This window comes from Maniola hyperantus, chromosome 6, assembly GCF_902806685.2.
Source record: "Maniola hyperantus chromosome 6, iAphHyp1.2, whole genome shotgun sequence".
NCBI lineage: Eukaryota > Metazoa > Arthropoda > Insecta > Lepidoptera > Nymphalidae > Maniola > Maniola hyperantus.
In genome coordinates, this window is record NC_048541.1 from 16,618,036 (window position 1) to 16,639,705 (window position 21,670).

The 21,670-nt window shown below is 41.5% G+C and overlaps 2 protein-coding genes across 5 annotated transcripts in view; one reads left to right on the forward strand and one right to left on the reverse strand.

Moving 5' to 3' along the window:
• Positions 1 to 21,670, forward strand: part of LOC117983323 (phosphatidylcholine:ceramide cholinephosphotransferase 2-like) — a 106,678-nt gene that overhangs the window by 67,182 nt on the left and 17,826 nt on the right. The gene's annotated exons all lie outside the window — the stretch shown is intronic.
• Positions 1 to 21,670, reverse strand: part of LOC117983324 (uncharacterized protein KIAA0930 homolog) — a 61,825-nt gene that overhangs the window by 19,151 nt on the left and 21,004 nt on the right. For 3 of the 4 annotated variants that reach the window (XR_011236885.1, XM_069499378.1, XM_069499377.1), the window contains exon 1: positions 1,164 to 1,713. Coding sequence is in view for 3 of the 4 variants with exons in the window: in XM_069499378.1 (XP_069355479.1) it covers positions 1,164 to 1,712 (549 nt within the window). In the remaining variant the exon portion in view is untranslated. Of the gene's footprint in view, positions 1 to 1,163; positions 1,714 to 4,105; positions 4,247 to 18,307; positions 18,407 to 21,670 lie in introns of those variants that run through there. The other variant, XM_034969832.2, reaches the window with a different exon arrangement.

A 21,670-nucleotide genomic window follows, 5' to 3' on the forward strand; every position in this document is an offset into this window, starting at 1 on the left:
CAAGGTAGCATACTAGGACCTCTTCTTTTTTTAATTTACATAAATGATATGCCAAAATCAACTGATAACCCCATGGTTCTATTTGCGGATGACTGTACCGTTATATATGTTAACAAAACAATAAATGATCACAAATTAATAATAAATAATAGTATAAGTAATATAACACAACGGCTGACATCTAATAAACTGACATTAAATTTCAATAAAACTAAATTAATGACATTCCATAATATAAGGAGCAAAAAGAACGAACATCACATAAATATTGAGTATGGGGGCAAACAAATCGATAATACCGGGACGACAAATTTCTTAGGACTACAGATCGATGCCAATCTGACATGGAGAACACACATCGAATATGTTTGTAAAAGAGTCAATCAAGCATCGTATTGTTTGAACATGCTAGCAAAAAAAAGTTAGCCCTGAAGTACTAATGACGGCTTATCATGGTCATGTAGCCTCTGTCTTAAGATATGGTATAATATTTTGGGGCAACGGTTCTAACATAAAAAGCGTGTTACTGGCCCAAAAGAGATGCGTGAGAGTCATTTGTAGGTTGTCCCAGCGAGATAGCTGCGTACCTTACTTCCAAAAACTTCCGTTTATTAACAGTACCTTCATTATATATCTATGAAACCATTTTGTTTGTTGCTAATAATAAAAATATGTTTACAGAACTTAACAAAAGACAAAAACATAAATTAAAATTCCCATCACATAAAACCGCTCTCATCAATAATAGTTTTAACGTTATGGCAGTAAAAATTGTTAACAAACTACCTTTGGAAATAAGAGAACTTGTAAATATAAATAAAATAGAAAGCCTTAAAAAGAAGTTATTCGAATATTTAATTAAAAACATTTTTTATAGGTGTTGACGAATATCTAAGATGACATTTTTTCCTTTAGTGTGTATTTGGTTACCTTTTGACATATTTTGTATTAAGTACTATCTTGTTTTTTTTATTCTTTTGTGACTAAGTATTAAATTTGGCAAATTTTATCAAAACTATGTACACGTTTGTTAGGAATATCATATTGCATGCTAATAGGCAGAATTTGGCTGTACCTTTTTGTTTTGTAACATCTCCACTGTTTACCCAGATTCGCAATAAAGAAATTTGAATTTGAATTTGAATTTGAACAGTTTGGCTCACCCTCGCGTCGTAGACCCTGGTGAGCGCGTCGTATCGTATGGAGCCGAGGAAGATGACGGCCTGCGCTGCCCCGCCGCGCCCCCGGGCCACCAGCTCCACGCACACCATCTCACCAGGCTGACATAAGTGTGGAACAGTTTGGCTCACCCTCGCGTCGTAGACCCTGGTGAGCGCGTCGTATCGTATGGAGCCGAGGAAGATGACGGCCTGCGCTGCCCCGCCGCGCCCCCGGGCCACCAGCTCCACGCACACCATCTCACCAGGCTGACATAAGTGTGGAACAGTTTGGCTCACCCTCGCGTCGTAGACCCTGGTGAGCGCGTCGTATCGTATGGAGCCGAGGAAGATGACGGCCTGCGCTGCCCCGCCGCGCCCCCGGGCCACCAGCTCCACGCACACCATCTCACCAGGCTGACATAAGTGTGGAACAGTTTGGCTCACCCTCGCGTCGTAGACCCTGGTGAGCGCGTCGTATCGTATGGAGCCGAGGAAGATGACGGCCTGCGCTGCCCCGCCGCGCCCCCGGGCCACCAGCTCCACGCACACCATCTCACCAGGCTGACATAAGTGTGGAACAGTTTTGGCTCACCCTCGCGTCGTAGACCCTGGTGAGCGCGTCGTATCGTATGGAGCCGAGGAAGATGACGGCCTGCGCTGCCCCGCCGCGCCCCCGGGCCACCCAGCTCCACGCACACCATCTCACCAGGCTGACATAAGTGTGGAACAGTTTGGCTCACCCTCGCGTCGTAGACCCTGGTGAGCGCGTCGTATCGTATGGAGCCGAGGAAGATGACGGCCTGCGCTGCCCCGCCGCGCCCCCGGGCCACCAGCTCCACGCACACCATCTCACCAGGCTGACATAAGTGTGGAACAGTTGGCTCACCCTCGCGTCGTAGACCCTGGTGAGCGCGTCGTATCGTATGGAGCCGAGGAAGATGACGGCCTGCGCTGCCCCGCCGCGCCCCCGGGCCACCAGCTCCACGCACACCATCTCACCAGGCTGACATAAGTGTGGAACAGTTTGGCTCACCCTCGCGTCGTAGACCCTGGTGAGCGCGTCGTATCGTATGGAGCCGAGGAAGATGACGGCCTGCGCTGCCCCGCCGCGCCCCCGGGCCACCAGCTCCACGCACACCATCTCACCAGGCTGACATAAGTGTGGAACAGTTTGGCTCACCCTCGCGTCGTAGACCCTGGTGAGCGCGTCGTATCGTATGGAGCCGAGGAAGATGACGGCCTGCGCTGCCCCGCCGCGCCCCCGGGCCACCAGCTCCACGCACACCATCTCACCAGGCTGACATAAGTGTGGAACAGTTTGGCTCACCCTCGCGTCGTAGACCCTGGTGAGCGCGTCGTATCGTATGGAGCCGAGGAAGATGACGGCCTGCGCTGCCCCGCCGCGCCCCCGGGCCACCAGCTCCACGCACACCATCTCACCAGGCTGACATAAGTGTGGAACAGTTTGGCTCACCCTCGCGTCGTAGACCCTGGTGAGCGCGTCGTATCGTATGGAGCCGAGGAAGATGACGGCCTGCGCTGCCCCGCCGCGCCCCCGGGCCACCAGCTCCACGCACACCATCTCACCAGGCTGACATAAGTGTGGAACAGTTTGGCTCACCCTCGCGTCGTAGACCCTGGTGAGCGCGTCGTATCGTATGGAGCCGAGGAAGATGACGGCCTGCGCTGCCCCGCCGCCGCCCCCGGGCCACCAGCTCCACGCACACCATCTCACCAGGCTGACATAAGTGTGGAACAGTTTGGCTCACCCTCGCGTCGTAGACCCTGGTGAGCGCGTCGTATCGTATGGAGCCGAGGAAGATGACGGCCTGCGCTGCCCCGCCGCGCCCCCGGGCCACCAGCTCCACGCACACCATCTCACCAGGCTGACATAAGTGTGGAACAGTTTGGCTCACCCTCGCGTCGTAGACCCTGGTGAGCGCGTCGTATCGTATGGAGCCGAGGAAGATGACGGCCTGCGCTGCCCCGCCGCGCCCCCGGGCCACCAGCTCCACGCACACCATCTCACCAGGCTGACATAAGTGTGGAACAGTTTGGCTCACCCTCGCGTCGTAGACCCTGGTGAGCGCGTCGTATCGTATGGAGCCGAGGAAGATGACGGCCTGCGCTGCCCCGCCGCGCCCCCGGGCCACCAGCTCCACGCACACCATCTCACCAGGCTGACATAAGTGTGGAACAGTTTGGCTCACCCTCGCGTCGTAGACCCTGGTGAGCGCGTCGTATCGTATGGAGCCGAGGAAGATGACGGCCTGCGCTGCCCCGCCGCGCCCCCGGGCCACCAGCTCCACGCACACCATCTCACCAGGCTGACATAAGTGTGGAACAGTTTGGCTCACCCTCGCGTCGTAGACCCTGGTGAGCGCGTCGTATCGTATGGAGCCGAGGAAGATGACGGCCTGCGCTGCCCCGCCGCGCCCCCGGGCCACCAGCTCCACGCACACCATCTCACCAGGCTGACATAAGTGTGGAACAGTTTGGCTCACCCTCGCGTCGTAGACCCTGGTGAGCGCGTCGTATCGTATGGAGCCGAGGAAGATGACGGCCTGCGCTGCCCCGCCGCGCCCCCGGGCCACCAGCTCCACGCACACCATCTCACCAGGCTGACATAAGTGTGGAACAGTTTGGCTCACCCTCGCGTCGTAGACCCTGGTGAGCGCGTCGTATCGTATGGAGCCGAGGAAGATGACGGCCTGCGCTGCCCCGCCGCGCCCCCGGGCCACCAGCTCCACGCACACCATCTCACCAGGCTGACATAAGTGTGGAACAGTTTGGCTCACCCTCGCGTCGTAGACCCTGGTGAGCGCGTCGTATCGTATGGAGCCGAGGAAGATGACGGCCTGCGCTGCCCCGCCGCGCCCCCGGGCCACCAGCTCCACGCACACCATCTCACCAGGCTGACATAAGTGTGGAACAGTTTGGCTCACCCTCGCGTCGTAGACCCTGGTGAGCGCGTCGTATCGTATGGAGCCGAGGAAGATGACGGCCTGCGCTGCCCCGCCGCGCCCCCGGGCCACCAGCTCCACGCACACCATCTCACCGTCCCGGACCACGATGTCACAGAATACCTGCAAAACATTTTGTATCATTTCCTTAAACAATAAATAAAAGCGGCGGTAGCCTAGTGGTAAAGACGTCGGCCTTCAATTCGGTCGGGGGTTCGTTCTCGAGCACGCACCTATAACTTTTCGGAGTTATGTGCGTTTTAAGCAATTAAATATCACTTTAAGATTGAACGAAAACATCGTAAAAAATCTGCACTATTTCTCCATAGTTTTCTCAAAGGTTTGTCAAGTCTATCATTTCGAAATTAGCCAGCGTTGTACATTACGGTCAAACTCGTCTCAGTGTGAGACAGAGACCCGTGCTCAGTACAGGGCCAGAGATGGGCTGATCATGATGATGATGATGATGATAAGTTCGTAAAATGAGGCATTTATTTAACTACCAGCCATGAGCCCAAGGATGTTTGAATATCTCATATTTATCCAAATTAAAACACCTGTGTGAATAGTAATAATGCTAAATGGAAAACAAGAGCGAATTTACAAGTCATTTTAGTGACGTAAGTATCCGTAATTAATGTCGAACACAAAGTTATTTATTGTTACATATAATCGTTCGTCTGAATAATTTAGCTAAATTAATGAGAGGATACAGGATACAACAAATAATTATAATATATGCAGTGTGATAATTGGCGGATGTCTACGTCATAATAGCTGCAAGCCAAACTTTCAACCCGATCAGTCAGCCAGCCACCTGACCGATATATCCATAGATCAGTCAGTCAGTCAGCTTTTTCTTTATTATATTTAAGTATACTAATATTGTAAGTTTGTCTGTAGGGGGTAATCTCTAGAACTACTGAACCGATTTTTAGAATTCTTTCACCAATAATAAGGCACATTATTCCTGAGTGACATGTTTTTTTTTAACAGGACCACAGGTACCTACACCGAGGGTTCCGGACTACAGACGTATTTTTCGACATTTTGCACGATAAATCAAAAATCGTTTTGCAATAAGATTTATTATAAAAATCTGTTTTAGAATGTACAGCTGCATTATGATGAAACACTTTCGACTAACCATATTATGGACCTCAACAAAACTTAGAGTAACAAATATATATTTTTAATGAATATTATTATCCATGTTAAATGACTAATATTCCCCTTTCCTCTCCAACTAAGCGTCAGGCTTGTGCTAGGAGTAGGTACGACAATAGTGCAACGGGCGGGGTTTGAACCGACGACCTTTGGGTTTTCAGTCCACTCCTTTACCGGTTGAGCTATTGAGAGCTATTGTGAACACGGCGACTTAGCTATTGCTTAGGCTAGGATAGGCTAGTATTTTTAAACTTTGTACAATGAAAATTGAAATCGTTTGTCGAAAGGTCGAAAGCTAGAACGTTATCGGTTCCTTATCATATCAGGTATCAGTATCGCACAAGCGCTCAACCGTAAGAAATGCGGCGATAACACAACTGTTATCGGGACTCTTTCTCTGCGACTCACGAGTCTCAACTCTCAATACAATCCACCTGCACCACATTTTTGACGATAACCGTTCTTATTATATACTGGAGCTAAGAAAACAACATATTTCTGACGGATGTACCTATAGTCCGCGACAGGCGGAGATGGCAATCGGGGTATGAGGCGGGGGAACGGCCCGCACACGCGCACGTCATCCGCACGGGGGCTGTGCGGGTGTGCGGGGTGTTCCCTCCCCGATTGCCATAACGACCTGTCGCGTACTATAATGTCGTCACTAAGCTTTAGTTATTTTACGGTTAAAATTATACGTTACGGTTACCGTTTAACTTTAACCAACAATAAAAGCAGAGAAGGTAAAAGAAAGAGGTTGACGACCTCCCTGACGCAGTGGTGAGTGCTGTGGTCTTGTTAATGGGTGGTCCCGGGTTCGGTTCCCGGCAAGAGTATGGAATTTTTTATTTTTTTAAATTTCTGGTCTGGTCTGGTGGGAGGCTTCGGCCGTGGCTAATCACCACCCTATCGGTAAAGCCGTGCCGCCAAGCGATTAAGCGTTCCAGGTACTATTATATATTCTGTGGTTCCGGTACGATGCCGTGTAGAAACCAAAGGGGTTTAATAAAAAAACTACCATTACCCATACCCCTTCTAGGTTAGCCCGCTTTTATTTTAGATTGCATCATCAGTCATCACTTACCACCAAGTGAGATTGCAGTCAAGAGCTAACTTGTATCTGAATTTTTAAAAAAACAACAATTGTTTTTGCGTATGTACGTAGGAAACGTTACCCTGGCTGACTGCCCCCATCTGCGCAACCTGACACAGAGGCGCCTGCGTGTTCGAATATCGAGGCAAACGGACGTGTAGATTATCTTTCATTCTAATATATATACCATTTAATGGTAAACCAGTTGCACAACCAAAAAGGTGTTCTGACTTCTCAACCAGCTCCGGGCAGCCGCCAGCCGCCCTAATGTAACTGCGTGGCAAATTATTAATAGCTCCCACTCAGGTACAACGGCCCTGATAACGAAGAAGTAAGAACGATAACGAGTAGGTACACCATCGCTCGCTTACGATTCATTATTATGTTATTCAATAGATACGATGCTTATCATCTAATTTGAAAAAGAAAGATAAATAGATAAGTATTAATTGTTGATAACGAGGGCGTTATAATTGAACTCTCTTTTTACTATCATAATAGTATGTCTTGTACAATTAATTCTTTTACAATTTGTAGTTTGCTAGCACCACAGACCACCCCCGATCGCCAAGCTTAGGCAGTTGCTTAGCATAAACGTCGGCCAACGCCCGTTCCCTACCCTCATTGTCTTGATAACGAGTCCACCAATCACAACTAAGCATTGTCCCCTGTCTCCCGCCAACATTTCACCATTTTGTTTTCATGCAAATCTTTGTATACCTATGCGTACTCTTGAGGTTGCATTCTCCGCGGCTACACTTAGCCTTAGCTTATTCGTTTCTTCCGGGATAGTTTTGTTGAATTTATATTTTGAATCAATTTCAAGTCAATGAGACAGTCATACCTACCTATATTGGAGTTTATTTGTATCATCATCACGGGTCTCCTCTCAGAGTGAGAAGGGTTTGGTCATAGGCATGTACCACGCTGGCCAAGTGCGGATTGGCAGACTTCACACGCCTTTGAGATAGGGAGAGCTCCCAGACGGTGCACTCACGATGTTTTACTTCACCGTTAAAGCAAGTGAGGACGTCCTAACCACTAGGCTATCAGTATCACAGCTTATTTGTATAGAATTTAATTTTTTAATGAACGTGTTATATTACGATAAAATTGGATACATAATTATTATGCTAAAATTCATCTAATCATAAACTTGGGAGTCTGAAGTAAATGTTTGTTGTGATGTTTAAAACAGAATCGTTATTCCGTTTCCGGATACAATGTCAATGTTCCTAGTTTCTTACTGTCGTCATACAATACAATAGTGTAAAACTATTATTGTTTATTCTTGTTTAATTTGGTATCTAGGAATATGAAAATATGAAAAATAATATTATATAAATTATCAATACATGTCACTAATTATTCATTGTAAATTAAATATTGTCAATATACTAAGAGTGACATTATATTAAGCTATTGTCAACATACAGTTGGCAATAGCTATTATGTGAAATAATAATGTTGTGTAAACTGACAATTTAAGTCGCTTATTATTATTGTAAATTATTAATACGTAGACCATCAATGTCACTGATTTTATTATTGTAAATTGGGTGTGTCAACATACCTTTTGTCAACAAACCTAAAATAAATAATGATTAATATTAAGATCATGTGATAGTCGATATCCGCCTTGTTTGCGATGGCAGTGTTATAAAAGTACCCTACCTCGACAGAGAGGGGACAGTCTTGTATCGACAGCCCAGAGCAAACACAGCGGACCTTACTGAAGTTAAGTATTCTTATATTGTATTATAATGTAATGTAATCATTTGCCTTTTATAGGTTACCTGTTGTAACTGTGTACCAAATACGTACCTACTACTTTACTCAACGTTCTAATGTTTTAAAAGATGTGTGTTATGGAGTTTCTTTGCCCTTTCTTCTCCATGACTAAACACCTTAGCGAAATGGGTGGTAGATTCATTTTAATATAAATAGATCAATGCTGAACAATACAATTCAATTATTATTGGACTTGGTTGGTTTTACTTCTGTATTTATCACCTACCCTCTTGTGCTATTTATTTTATACATTGAGATAAAAGTAAACACTAGGTTGTTAGCTTCTAATTATTATAGAATTCTGTTTAGATGATTAGGATTCTTACTTTGAAATAATACAGCAGATGCTTTGCTTGATTTTTAATTACTTAGTATTTGGCCTTACCTGACAAACAATTGATAAATGATAACTTTCATTAGTAATCATTGGATTTAATTTATCATCACTACTAAAGCCCACTGTCTTAACTTCTCTTCTCTTTTTATAAATCTCACATCAGAAGTGGGATACGATAATTCTTTTCTTGTCGCAATACTAATACTTTTCAAATGCTTTCAGTAATCGTGGATGTGGCCTCTCCTCGAAGCGACAGGCTGCCACCTGTCGTCGGCGGCACGTGGTGTTCGTGTCCGATGATCCCAAAGCACCCTGCAGCGCTTTTGTCATCGGCACTTGGTGCTCGTGTGGCACCTTTGGTTAGAACGTCGCTTCAATTTTGAAAGATAAGTGAAGTGTATTTATGTGCTGCTTTAAAGTGAACTTTGTGCAACTTTTAACGTTAAACCACGTGTTTGTGGTATAATTTATTTGGATAAGAATAAGTCTAGTTAGAGGTCAGATTGGCCGAACGGTTTTTGATAAAGTATATAACAATGTGAAATCATTTAGAAAGTTATGATATACCGAAACAATAATAATAATCAAATCAGTAGGTTTGCTTTTGAGAAATTGCATCGTACTTACAACTCGAAACTTGAAGAAATTACTTAACTAAATTACTTTTTTTAGCAACGTAAGGCAGATTACCTGCTCAAGTTTTTTCTGTTCAGTAATGCTATCAGAACATTTTAATTTTATAAATACCTACGTTACGTGTTATCAATTTATTCTTGTTTTGAGTTGGTTTGCATACACTACACTTGTTTATAAGACATAATCAACAAAGAAAACATATTCTCTTCTACTCTAATTTCGGTCTGACGTCTATCCTAGTTTTTATGACAGTAACATTGACATTGAATCATTGAATTTTGTTTTGCGAATGGCACAATCTTATTTTTTTTTTGTGTCGGTGCTTTTGTTGCCGTAGTTGATTTAATTTCACGGGCTGCAGTTTTCTATTTTCCTATGTACTTCGGGAACGAAGTACTTATCAAGATGGCCGAATTATAATAAAACATACTAATAATTTATGCTAAATGACAGAAGGAGAACGGAGAGGAAGGAAAGGGAAAAAAAAAAAAAAAAAAAAAAAAAAAAAAAAAAAAAAAAAAAAAAAAAAAAAAAAAAAAAAAAAAAAAAAAAAAAAAATTACAAAATGTTAAGACTTACTATGTGGCAAAATGTTAAGACTCCCAATGGGACAAAATGTTAAGACTCACCATGTGACAAAAAGTTCAATGGGACAAAATGTTACGACTCACTATATTGTGACAAAATGTTAAGACTCCCAATGGGACAAAATGTTAAGACTCACTATGTGACAAAATGTTAAGACTCACTATGTGACAAAATGTTAAGACTCCCAATGGGACAAAATGTTAAGACTCACTATGTGACAAATGTTAAGACTCCCAATGGGACAAAATGTTAAGACTCCCAATGGGACAAAAAAAAAAAAAAAAAAAAAAAACTTGAGAGATTTCCGAAAGGAACGAACTAAGAGATTTCCGAAAGGAACACATATCGAGATTCCCGAATGGGACGAGCTTGAGATTTCCGAATGGAACAAAATATCGAGATTCCCGAATGGGACGAGCTTGAGATTTCCGAATGGAACAAAATATCGAGATTCCCGAATGGGACGAGCTTGAGATTTCCGAATGGAACAAAATATCGAGATTCCCGAATGGGACGAGCTTGAGATTTCCGAATGGAACAATTAATATTGATAATAATAAAAGTAAATAAATTAAAAATAAAATAAATAAATATGGTAAATGTAATAATAAATACATACCTATTATAGTAAATTTATAATGGTAATATGAATAATAATAATAAATAATTTGAGATGTCCGAATGAGACAAACGTTGAGATTCCCAAACGGGACAAGAGTTTTTAATCCTAAAAGGGACAAATGTTATTATTGCCGAATGGTATTAAAAAAAAAAAAACAAAACATAAGGATTTTTTTTCCTTTCTCTCCGTATTTCCCTATGTACTTCGGGAGCGAAGTACTTGTCAGTATGGCCGTGTTATATTACGATAAAATTGGATACATAATTATTATGCTAAAATTCATCTAATCATAAACTTGGGAGTCTGAAGTAAATGTTTGTTGTGATGTTTAAAACAGAATCGTTATTCCGTTTCCGGATACAATGTCAATGTTCCTAGTTTCTTACTGTCGTCATACAATACAATAGTGTAAAACTATTATTGTTTATTCTTGTTTAATTTGGTATCTAGGAATATGAAAATATGAAAAATAATATTATATAAATTATCAATACATGTCACTAATTATTCATTGTAAATTAAATATTGTCAATATACTAAGAGTGACATTATATTAAGCTATTGTCAACATACAGTTGGCAATAGCTATTATGTGAAATAATAATGTTGTGTAAACTGACAATTTAAGTCGCTTATTATTATTGTAAATTATTAATACGTAGACCATCAATGTCACTGATTTTATTATTGTAAATTGGGTGTGTCAACATACCTTTTGTCAACAAACCTAAAATAAATAATGATTAATATTAAGATCATGTGATAGTCGATATCCGCCTTGTTTGCGATGGCAGTGTTATAAAGTACCCTACCTCGACAGAGAGGGGACAGTCTTGTATCGACAGCCCAGAGCAAACACAGCGGACCTTACTGAAGTTAAGTATTCTTATATTGTATTATAATGTAATGTAATCATTTGCCTTTTATAGGTTACCTGTTGTAACTGTGTACCAAATACGTACCTACTACTTTACTCAACGTTCTAATGTTTTAAAAGATGTGTGTTATGGAGTTTCTTTGCCCTTTCTTCTCCATGACTAAACACCTTAGCGAAATGGGTGGTAGATTCATTTTAATATAAATAGATCAATGCTGAACAATACAATTCAATTATTATTGGACTTGGTTGGTTTTACTTCTGTATTTATCACCTACCCTCTTGTGCTATTTATTTTATACATTGAGATAAAAGTAAACACTAGGTTGTTAGCTTCTAATTATTATAGAATTCTGTTTAGATGATTAGGATTCTTACTTTGAAATAATACAGCAGATGCTTTGCTTGATTTTTAATTACTTAGTATTTGGCCTTACCTGACAAACAATTGATAAATGATAACTTTCATTAGTAATCATTGGATTTAATTTATCATCACTACTAAAGCCCACTGTCTTAACTTCTCTTCTCTTTTTATAAATCTCACAAACGCGTTTCCGCACTCACTGATAGGATAGATAAGACGTTACGTCACCCTCCGGCCGCAACGGAGCCAGTGCCCAGTGCCAATCCGACGTCACTCGTGACTCAGCCGCCAGCGCTGCAGACCTTTGGCCCCAACAGCCAACAGTGCTACACATTTTCTAGGAAGCCATGGATTTGCCACTGTTTGGTTGTCTGACTCACAGACGACGCGTGGCGGTTTGCTGTTTACAATCGATGATAACGGAATTTTCCGCTCAATTATAGACACCTCTTAGCGACCTATTTGGAAACGTTATTATCGTGAAGCTTAAAGACCTACTTTCCGTAGTGCTCGGCCGTGACTTCACACAATTTCAATATAATTAACATACAATACCTACTTACTAAGAATTGGCTGAGGATTGCGGGCGGCGAACACTAACCAATATTTTTACTTAATTAGGTACCCACTTCACCACCCCGGGGCTCGATTATGGTAAAATAATAGCTACAGTGTGACGAACGCAATCACCTCTGATTGGTTGACGCTCGCTCCCTATTGGCTACAATGCACTATTGCAACAAGAATAGCACAAATTCAGCCAATCACAACAATTGAGATTGTAATAATGATTGATGCAGGTTTTACGAAATTGCCCTGCCGATTTGCCGACTCTCAATCACTATTGGCTTACAATGCATTGTTGCACCAAGAATACCATAAATTCAGCCAATCGCAACAATTGCGATTATAATAAATTATAATAATGATTGATACACAGATTTCTTACGATTGCTTTGAACTTGACAATAGGTAGGAGGTAGGTACCCATCGACTTTAAATAGGTATGTTCTACACATGAACAATAGCACATAGTTATTATTTTTCCTTATGGAAAAGGTTAATAATAACAGGTTTTCGTTATATAAATAACAATGGCAACAATAATAATATTATAAATATCTGTAGCAACTTGTAAGTTGTAATAAACCTGCGAAAATATATATATACATTTTTTGCCATTTTCTGGGGGAATATTGTGTGTTCTTCCGTTAGAGAAAATTTCGTGAAAAAAATACATGACAAATAGGTCCATGATGACTTATAAACAGACTTTACAAGTGCAATCCCAGTTGCAAAGTGAGTGTGAAAGACATTCACAACTTTGTGCATTGTCTTGGAAGCCTTGGGATGTTTTAAAAGAAGTAAGTAGGTTTTCCTCAAACACAAAAAGGATTTATTAAAGCATTAACGTTAGTGTGACCTTCAAACGATAACACTAAACTATACCTAACCTAACAAACATTTTGAAGATAAATACTTTACTCTGTTAACATGAAGTCTAACATTAGACGTTAGTACCTCAAGAAACCTTTGTTTCTTTAATAAAAATAGCGAGCTAACGAGCAGGCGGGTCACCTGATGTTAAGTGATTACCGCCGCCCATGAACATTTGCAGCACTAGAGGAACCGCCGATGCGTTTTCAGTCTTTCAGGAATTTGTTGGTCCGCCCCTTGAATAACCCCATGTTGTAATCTAGTGGGAACACTGTCGATGGGAGTTGGTTCCGCAGTTTGCATGTGCGTAGAAAGAAGGATCTGGCACAACAGACGGTTGAAGTGCACCCAGCGGTGAGAGTGAAATTGCTTACGGTGGCGTGCGGTGCAGTTGTAGAAAAAGGGGGGTGCAATTTTATTTTAATTAAAATCTTAACTTTAAGTCCTATCAATTTAGTTTTGTGAGCGCACCAATGAATAAGTAAATGATTTTCTTTTATCAGCAGTTAGATAGGCTGTAGGTACGTTATTGTATAAAACGCAGCACGCAGCAGACAATTCACCTTAAAGTGGGTTTTAAACAAAAACTAAGAGATTGTCGTGAGAAATAAAGATAAATCGTCAGCCGTGAGCCGCGAGCTGGATCACTAGTGTTACGGCCGGTTCACATCGCTTCACTTGCTGGCTCCAATCATTTCATTCCAGCGCTCGACTTCAAACACAATGACGCACGCGGCACGAGCTGCAGGTACCATGAACTGTAACAGTGTGCACTATACCAGTAGGTACCTTTATTATAAATGCGAAAGTGTGTTTGTTTGTTGGTTTGTCCTTCAATCACGTCGCAACGGTGCAACGGATATAACCCCAACGGATTGACGTGATTTTTTACATGGGTATAGATGGGACCTAGAGAGTGATATAGGCTACTTTTTATCCCCGAAAATCAAAGAGTTCCCACGGGATTTTAACAAACCTAATTCCACGCGTACGAATACGTAAGTCGCGGGCATCAGTTAGTAACACAATAAAAAAGAGATGCTAAATTGATTCAATAGTCCCATCTGTACACGACGAAAAAGTTCAAAATACATCAAACTTACATCAAAAAATCTGGCTGGCTCCGCTTCTTAAATCTTTCACTGGATCTGAAGGATCAATCTCATTGACGAAACGGCGTATAAAGTGTCTACAGATGGGACTAGAAGCATTCAATTGATTGTAGTCGGTCCCCAGTCGCGTCGGCGGTTGGGCTTACTATTCAATACAGGAAACAGAACTTTGGTAAATATACTAGCATCAATAGGTAAATATTTCAGCACTGGATTAGAGCGATGGATGGCGGCTGCACGGAATTGCTGATGGAATGTGAACCAGCCACTAGTGGGCAAAAAGACACCATTGTTTGATCCCCGTCGTTCGACGTAATCATGACAACTTGGTAATAAATTATATGTTTAGTAGCTAACAAAAATATTTTCAAAATAAAATAAAAACCGACTTCAATAACCACCAACACTAAAAAGTAAAAAATAATTTAATTTATTACCCAATATTATGTATACACAAGAGTTATTGTATTTCTATAGTTATATTTTTTGGAGTCGGTGCCAATGTGGAGTCGCAAAACACTGAATAGTAGATAGACGGTTCGGCGGCTAATTGGCACCGGCTTTTTTATTTTTTTTGAAAAAAATTTATTTCACAATTTTTAGTGGCCCCTTCGTACTAAAATATGATATGCCTGGTTAAAAACCTTCTGTTTACTTAGCTGTTACACTGATCACGAGCAATTTACTCTCATCTATTGAGGAGTTCTGTTCTCCATCTCCGAAGTTATTCATCAATCAACCCGCAAGCTCACAGATGAGACGACTTTTTTAAAATCGGTTCAGTAGTTCCAAAGATCACCCCCTACAAACAAACTTAACTGTCGTGTTTATAATTTAATTACTAAATTATTTTATTAAATAAGACACCAATAGTTTTACATGTCTTTTTATTCTAGTTTCTTTTTCACTGTCATTACATGACGAAGGAATATTAACATAAAATAGGTTTGTTATTAAAAAGATCCTAATACAACATCTCCCTTTTTTACTCAGGATACCTAACCGGAGGTCGAATCACACGACCATATGAAGTTGTATATAAAGATGGTTGTGGGGTCACTACAGACTCCAGATTTTCATTTTCATCTGGAATATAGAATAGTACATAGTTCAACGGCTTTATATAAAACCTATTTCTTACAAACATCCTCCCATTTTGACTTAATATCTTGACATTACCTCTTTATAATATTAGTATAGAAGTATAGATAATATAGATTTAGATGAATTTCATGATTAGATAATTTTACAGTATCAAGAAGAAATTAAATAAAAACAAAAACTTTAAATTCATGCTATAGATACAATCATCATCATGTAACGCGGAGGCGCTAAAACTAAGGTGTAGGTATATCTAACTAAAATATAAGAAAACACATTCATATCATATCATCATGACATCGTCGCTAAGATAGCCACTGCGTAGGTAATTTAGTACCAGAAGATTCGCAAATCCAGAATTAGATGCAGAGCGCGTTATAAGCACTTGGCCTTGGAGTAATCAGTACAGCTTTACTGAGCTTCACCAGCCACCAGCCACCAGCCACTAGCCACCAGCCACTAGCCACTAGCCACCAGCCACTAGCCACCAGCCACTAGCCAGTAAAACATGTGGGAACTCTTTCATATTCTGGGATAAAAAGCCGTTTCCAAGTGCAGACAGACAGACTGACACGAATCTGCAGTATCAGTATGCAGATGGATGGATGTCCCGCTCGTCCTCTCAGCAATTATGGCAGCCCTATTCTAGAAGCGTTTGTATCACATTACATTGAGCGGTGACGTAATAAACTATCGAGAAGAACTCGCTGAGAAATAACTATAAAGTAGGGACCTACCTTCGCACAAACATTTTGACTAATATAAAAACATACCTAACCAAAAGACAAAAGAATGAAGATTTGATTTTAAGTTTACCTAAAATATTTACCCAATTTTGTTCTTTAAAAGTTCTTTATAGAAGGTTATATTATAATAAACAAAGTTATCTAAATATTTATACTTATAAGGAAAAGGTGACTGACTGACTGATCTATCAGCGCACAGCTCAAACTACTGGACGGATCGGGCTGAAATTTGGCATGAAGATAGGTAGCTATATTATGACGCAGGCGTCCGCTAAGAAAGGATTTCTGAAAATTCAACCCCTAAGGGGGTGAAATATGGGTTTGAAATATGTGTAGTCCACGCGGACAAAGTCGCGAGCATAAGTTAGTTAAACATATAAACAGGTTTGAACAACAGTCAGTTTATATGTTGAAACCGGAAAAAAGCGTCAAGGGCACGACGAGGCGAGTGCGCGTGCACCGACGTCCGATACACACACATCGCCCATTATCAAATTCCGTACAACAACATGACGCTTATCAAGTATCAACTCAACCAGAAACTATCTATGTGGTTCATTTTGTTGTTCCAAATCTCCTCTTAGTCTTCTCCTTTGCCGAGAGAACTATTAAAGAGATAACAATATCTGTCACTTGTCAGTTTAGAGATCGTGTAGAACAGAAAGCCAACTAGGATAGCATTAAATACACTTCAGTAGGTTGACTCCGAAATAGGTAAGAACTTACATCAATCATTATTACAAAGTCAATCACTGTGTTTGGCGAATCTTTTTTTCAGTGTGAAACTCCCAGGCATGCCTGTTACCTCATGATGTTTTTCTTCACCGTTAAAACTTAATTTTAGCACCTCCTCTTGTCCCAATTTCCTTTATCGTTTTTCTCCTTCTATCTAGTTTCTCATCGCAAGCTGTGGCAACCACTGAGTGGGTCTACAAATTATCATTATTAGGTATTTCTTTCTTTTTGTGTAATTTTAAGTTTATTATTTGTAACCAGTTGATAAATTAAAAATTAAATTAAAACACTTGATATATTTAAATGCTTAAAACGCACATATCACTCCGAAAAGTTAAAGGATGACTCGAACCCCCACCTCCCAACAAGAAGGCCGTAAAAGTTACGGCGAGAAGAGTTTACGCCCTAAACCCTTCTCACTCTGAGAGGAGACCCTTTGCTCAGTAGTGGGCCGGCAATGGGTTGGATGATGATGATGATGATGCTTACTAAGATAGTTTCTTTTGCTTTGAGGAAGCTTTTGCCAAAGAGCATAGCAGATACAAAAAAAATGTGATGAAGTATAAGAAGAACTCGAATATTCTTGCATTTTCACACGAATCAGTACAAAAATTAAATGAAAACAAGGCCAATTGTAAGGCGTTCTTAACTTGGTAGTATTATGGCTTCGTAGGAAATCGTTCGACATTCAAGTGGAGCGATCGTAATCTAATTAAACCTGTGGAACCTCCTCGCTAGCCGGCCTCCGCCCTCCGCCCTCCGCCCTCCGCCCTCCGCCCTCCGCTGCCAGTGCCAGCTACGAGCCAAGTAATTAGACTCGTTAGCGAGGACACGTAATGGATATGGATTTAGGAAATGTTAAGTTTTTCAGCCGAATTCAAATGAAGACCCAACGCATACCTTCGTACTGGAGAACTTAGGTATCTAAAAAATCCAAACCGTATTTCGTGATCATTCTTTGTACCTATAACTAGCTTTTTCCCGCAATTTCGTTCGAGTAATTCATAGCCTACTAGCGACCCGCTCCGGCTTCGCACTGGTAACTAGTTTATTACAATAATTTTCGTAGTGATCTCTAATTTTTTTGAAATAAAATATAGCCTCAGAAATAATGCAGCTTTCTACTGGAGAAAGAATTTTGAAATTCAAAATAACAATAATACAAACTTACAAACTTTAGTTCTTTATAATATTAGTATAGATGTAGCACTTGGGGATAATGTTTTATTACGTTTTTGTTGACTGGTCAGTGGTCATTGTGTCGGTACACCGCACTCCACCATTGATAGTAACTAACCAGTCGGTCACTCTCACTCGACACGAGGAAGTACTTTCTTTGTGATGTAACCTCTAGCGGTTGCCACTTCAAAGAATACGTACCTACCTGAATTGAAATCTGACATTTTGAAATGCTAATTATTTATTATTATCAATCCAGTAAACTTTATTGAATGAACAAAAAGGGTTCCGTACCATGATAAATGAAGATATAACACCGAATTTTTTAAAGATATAACAGTGATTCTTTACATGGCGGCCATTTTGAATTTTTTTACACAGAGGCAGCATATTTACCTCGTCGAAGTTGTCAACCATGAAGCAGATGTGCGGGTAGGTCATCTCCTCGCCCTCGCCCTTCGTGTCCATCTTGCGGCGGCTGGGGGACGCGTACACCTGCACAATACAATACAACGTTAGTCATAGTTAACGCACAAGCCAAAGCACGTGTCGGATATTTTTACATAAAGAAATTATAATAAGTATACAAAGTTTCAAAAATATTTAATGAAGATTTACGAAGTTATAAGCTTGTTGTTGAGTCGTTGTCATCACAAAAACATGGTCACCCCAAGCGAGCGGCTGTGAGCGAACGAGACGGCTGGCGTCGATCGTGCGCGCTCCCTCTCGCGTGGCTCGAATCAGCTGATGCATGCGGTCATTCAACTCGGTGTTCAAACTTGCAGGATTATAAAGAATTTTTTTTCAAATAAAACCTGTTGCAAAAATGATTGCAATCGATTCTGAACAAACTACTTTCAGGTTTTGCGTATACTAAAACTAACGTTGTATATACCTTGGAAGTTGGATTGAAGGACAGAAGAGTGATTGAAGCAACCAAACAAACTAACAAACAAACACACTTTCGCATTTATGATACGGGTATTGATATAAATTCCCGATTCAAATGGGCGCGTCCATAACTGTTAGTGGTGCGAGCCGGCCAACAAGTCAACGACATCGCCGCCTTTGACGAAAACAAAACATACGCGATGGAGATAGTTGTTCTGATTCATTGAGACGGTGAGACCACTTCACGTACACCAAGGCGCCGCCGCCTGATTGGCAACGGTCGTACGATGACGGCGCGATGCACGATCGTATCGTACCTACGATGAGTATGATCGTACGATGATCCAACAGTGGTGTCCTAATAGATCGCGCGATCCCCATCACGCGTAGCAGCAAGGGTGATGTAAGGATTCTAGATACCCAATCTGTTCAGGCATTTAGAAGTTCTGGTGGAATCAATAAGCTTGACAGCTCGAATTTCATCTCTCGCAGCACCGCAGTCCCGTCGTGACCAGGACCCGTGCAATTGGGTTGAAATATCGACAAATAAAAATGCCGAATTAATTACTTTAAAATATGTCGTTACACCACGAAATATACTTAAAATCATAAGAGGAATGAATAAACTCACATACGTATCTACATGAACCCATGACATTAAAGCATTAAAACATGACACTCCTTATTTTGGGCCGTGTCGTGTAAAAAATAAAAAAGCAGTGAGCGAGCACCTAAAAAGAAAAACCAATCCAATCCATCCCCTTTTGTGCCCCTATAATGAGATGTGTAATGGTCGGTGGTCGGTGGTCGGTGGGTGCTCAGCTTTATTCCACGGTAATGTTATATTTTTAGTAGGAAACGCTTAATTTAGTCAACGTGAGTATATCGCAAATCACGCTTCTCACGCTTCTCACGCCGCTTGGCACATTCACAGGGTTCATTGGGCGAACTATGTCACCTCTGATATTTACACGTCGCACTCCGAACGGGACACAACAACAACAGTAGGTAACAGAACAACAAAGATATTTCGAGATAATTCAAAAAATCCCTTTGGCGAGTTTTTCAATAGGCACTTTAAAAGTAGCTATGTGCCTTTTGGATGTTTGAAATGAATTCACAAGTTATAAAAAATCTAAATGGTAGATGTATAAGCCAATTTTTTCATATACCTACATATTATACTTACTACCATGTTTAAAGTGAAGGAGAAACTGATGCCGAAAGGGCGTACAGATTTATGAAGATTCACAAATAATTCAGCTTTTCTGTATATTTTTTGTAATCTGGTGCGGAGTTACCAATCTTGGTCTGCTCCATTTGCCACGTTTTCTCTGTGTCTTGTGGTTTGCCCTTTTGAATATTTTTGATAGAATTGGAACTCGGAAGAGTCAGGTCTGAATCGGGCCAACACAGTGTGTACACCTTCAAACGAGAAAGTCGGCTGCCAGCACCGAGCACGTTCCGAGCTAGGAAAGTCACAATAGTAAAACAGTATTAGCTACGGTTGACCTTCTCAAGCTGAAGCTAACTATAGTACGTCCCGCACACCCGTACAGCCCCCGCGCTAACCCTAGTGGCGTGCAGGTGCGCGTGGCGTCCCCCCGCCTCATACCCCGAATGCCATCACAACCTGTCGCGGACTATACATGCGTTGTTTTACATGTTTTCCTGGTAACTCTTTATTTTCCGAATATGTACAATAAAGTTGCTACGTTACATCACACATGAACTCAAAATGTCTCAACTCAAACCGTTACATATTATGTTTATCATCTCCAAGGCTAAGTATGAAATAATAACTAGGTACCTACAGTGCTGTAAGGCAATAATATAACCGTTTCAGCCACAGTAGAATAACTAATGAATTTATACGCAGCTATATAGTAGCAGCTTATAGCGACGCTCCGACTTACTCATTGTTATTTCTAAATTAGTTTCGGATGGATTCAGGAACAGCTGTGCTTTACGCAGTTTAGTTAGGTGTTACATTGGCGCATGTAACGGCCAGCTGTAAAGATCCCCAGGCGCAGTTAGGGAATTGAACAAGCCGTGGAGTATTCTAGAGCGCCCCATTTGTCCATTGTTGGGAGGCATCGTGCCGCATTGTTACAGACCTACGAGTCAGCGTATATCCAGGAAGATAATCATCATCATCATCATGATCAACCCATCGCCGGCTCACTACAGACTAGAGCACGGGTCTCCTCTCAGAGTGAGAAGAGTTTTGGCCATAGTCTACCACGCTGGCCACGTGCGGATTGGTAGACTTCACACACCTTCGAGAACATTATGGAGAACTCTCAGGCATGCAGTTTTCCTCACGATGTTTTCCTTCACCGTTAAAGCGAATTACTTAAAACGCACATAACTCCGAGAATATAGAGAGAAGTGTAATTAGGGTATTATGGATCTGACATAGTCACATAGTGATTGAAAGATCCCAAATAATTTAGAATTTAAAAAAAATCCGAGAAGTTAGAGGTACGTGCCCGGGATCGAACCCCCGACCTCCGATTAGAAAGCGGACGTCCTAACCACTAGGCTATCACAGCTTAAGATAATAATACGCAATCCATATTATAGATGGCAGTTTAATCTCCCAGTTCCCCCCACTCGATATCCTACTGGCCTTACATTGTCTCCTCCAGTCAATGCAAAAAGTTATAATGAGATGTAGGGCATCCAAGTAGTTCACGGCTACATATCTCTATACTATCCATTATATAGATATTATACCTAAGCAGGGACATGTTATGTGACATCCGCGAAATGAGAGAACAGCATCGTTACACGAGCCAACATAATTCCAACCTAAAATCGACGAGCAAATTTGACCCGACCCTTCTGTTGACACAATTTTTACTA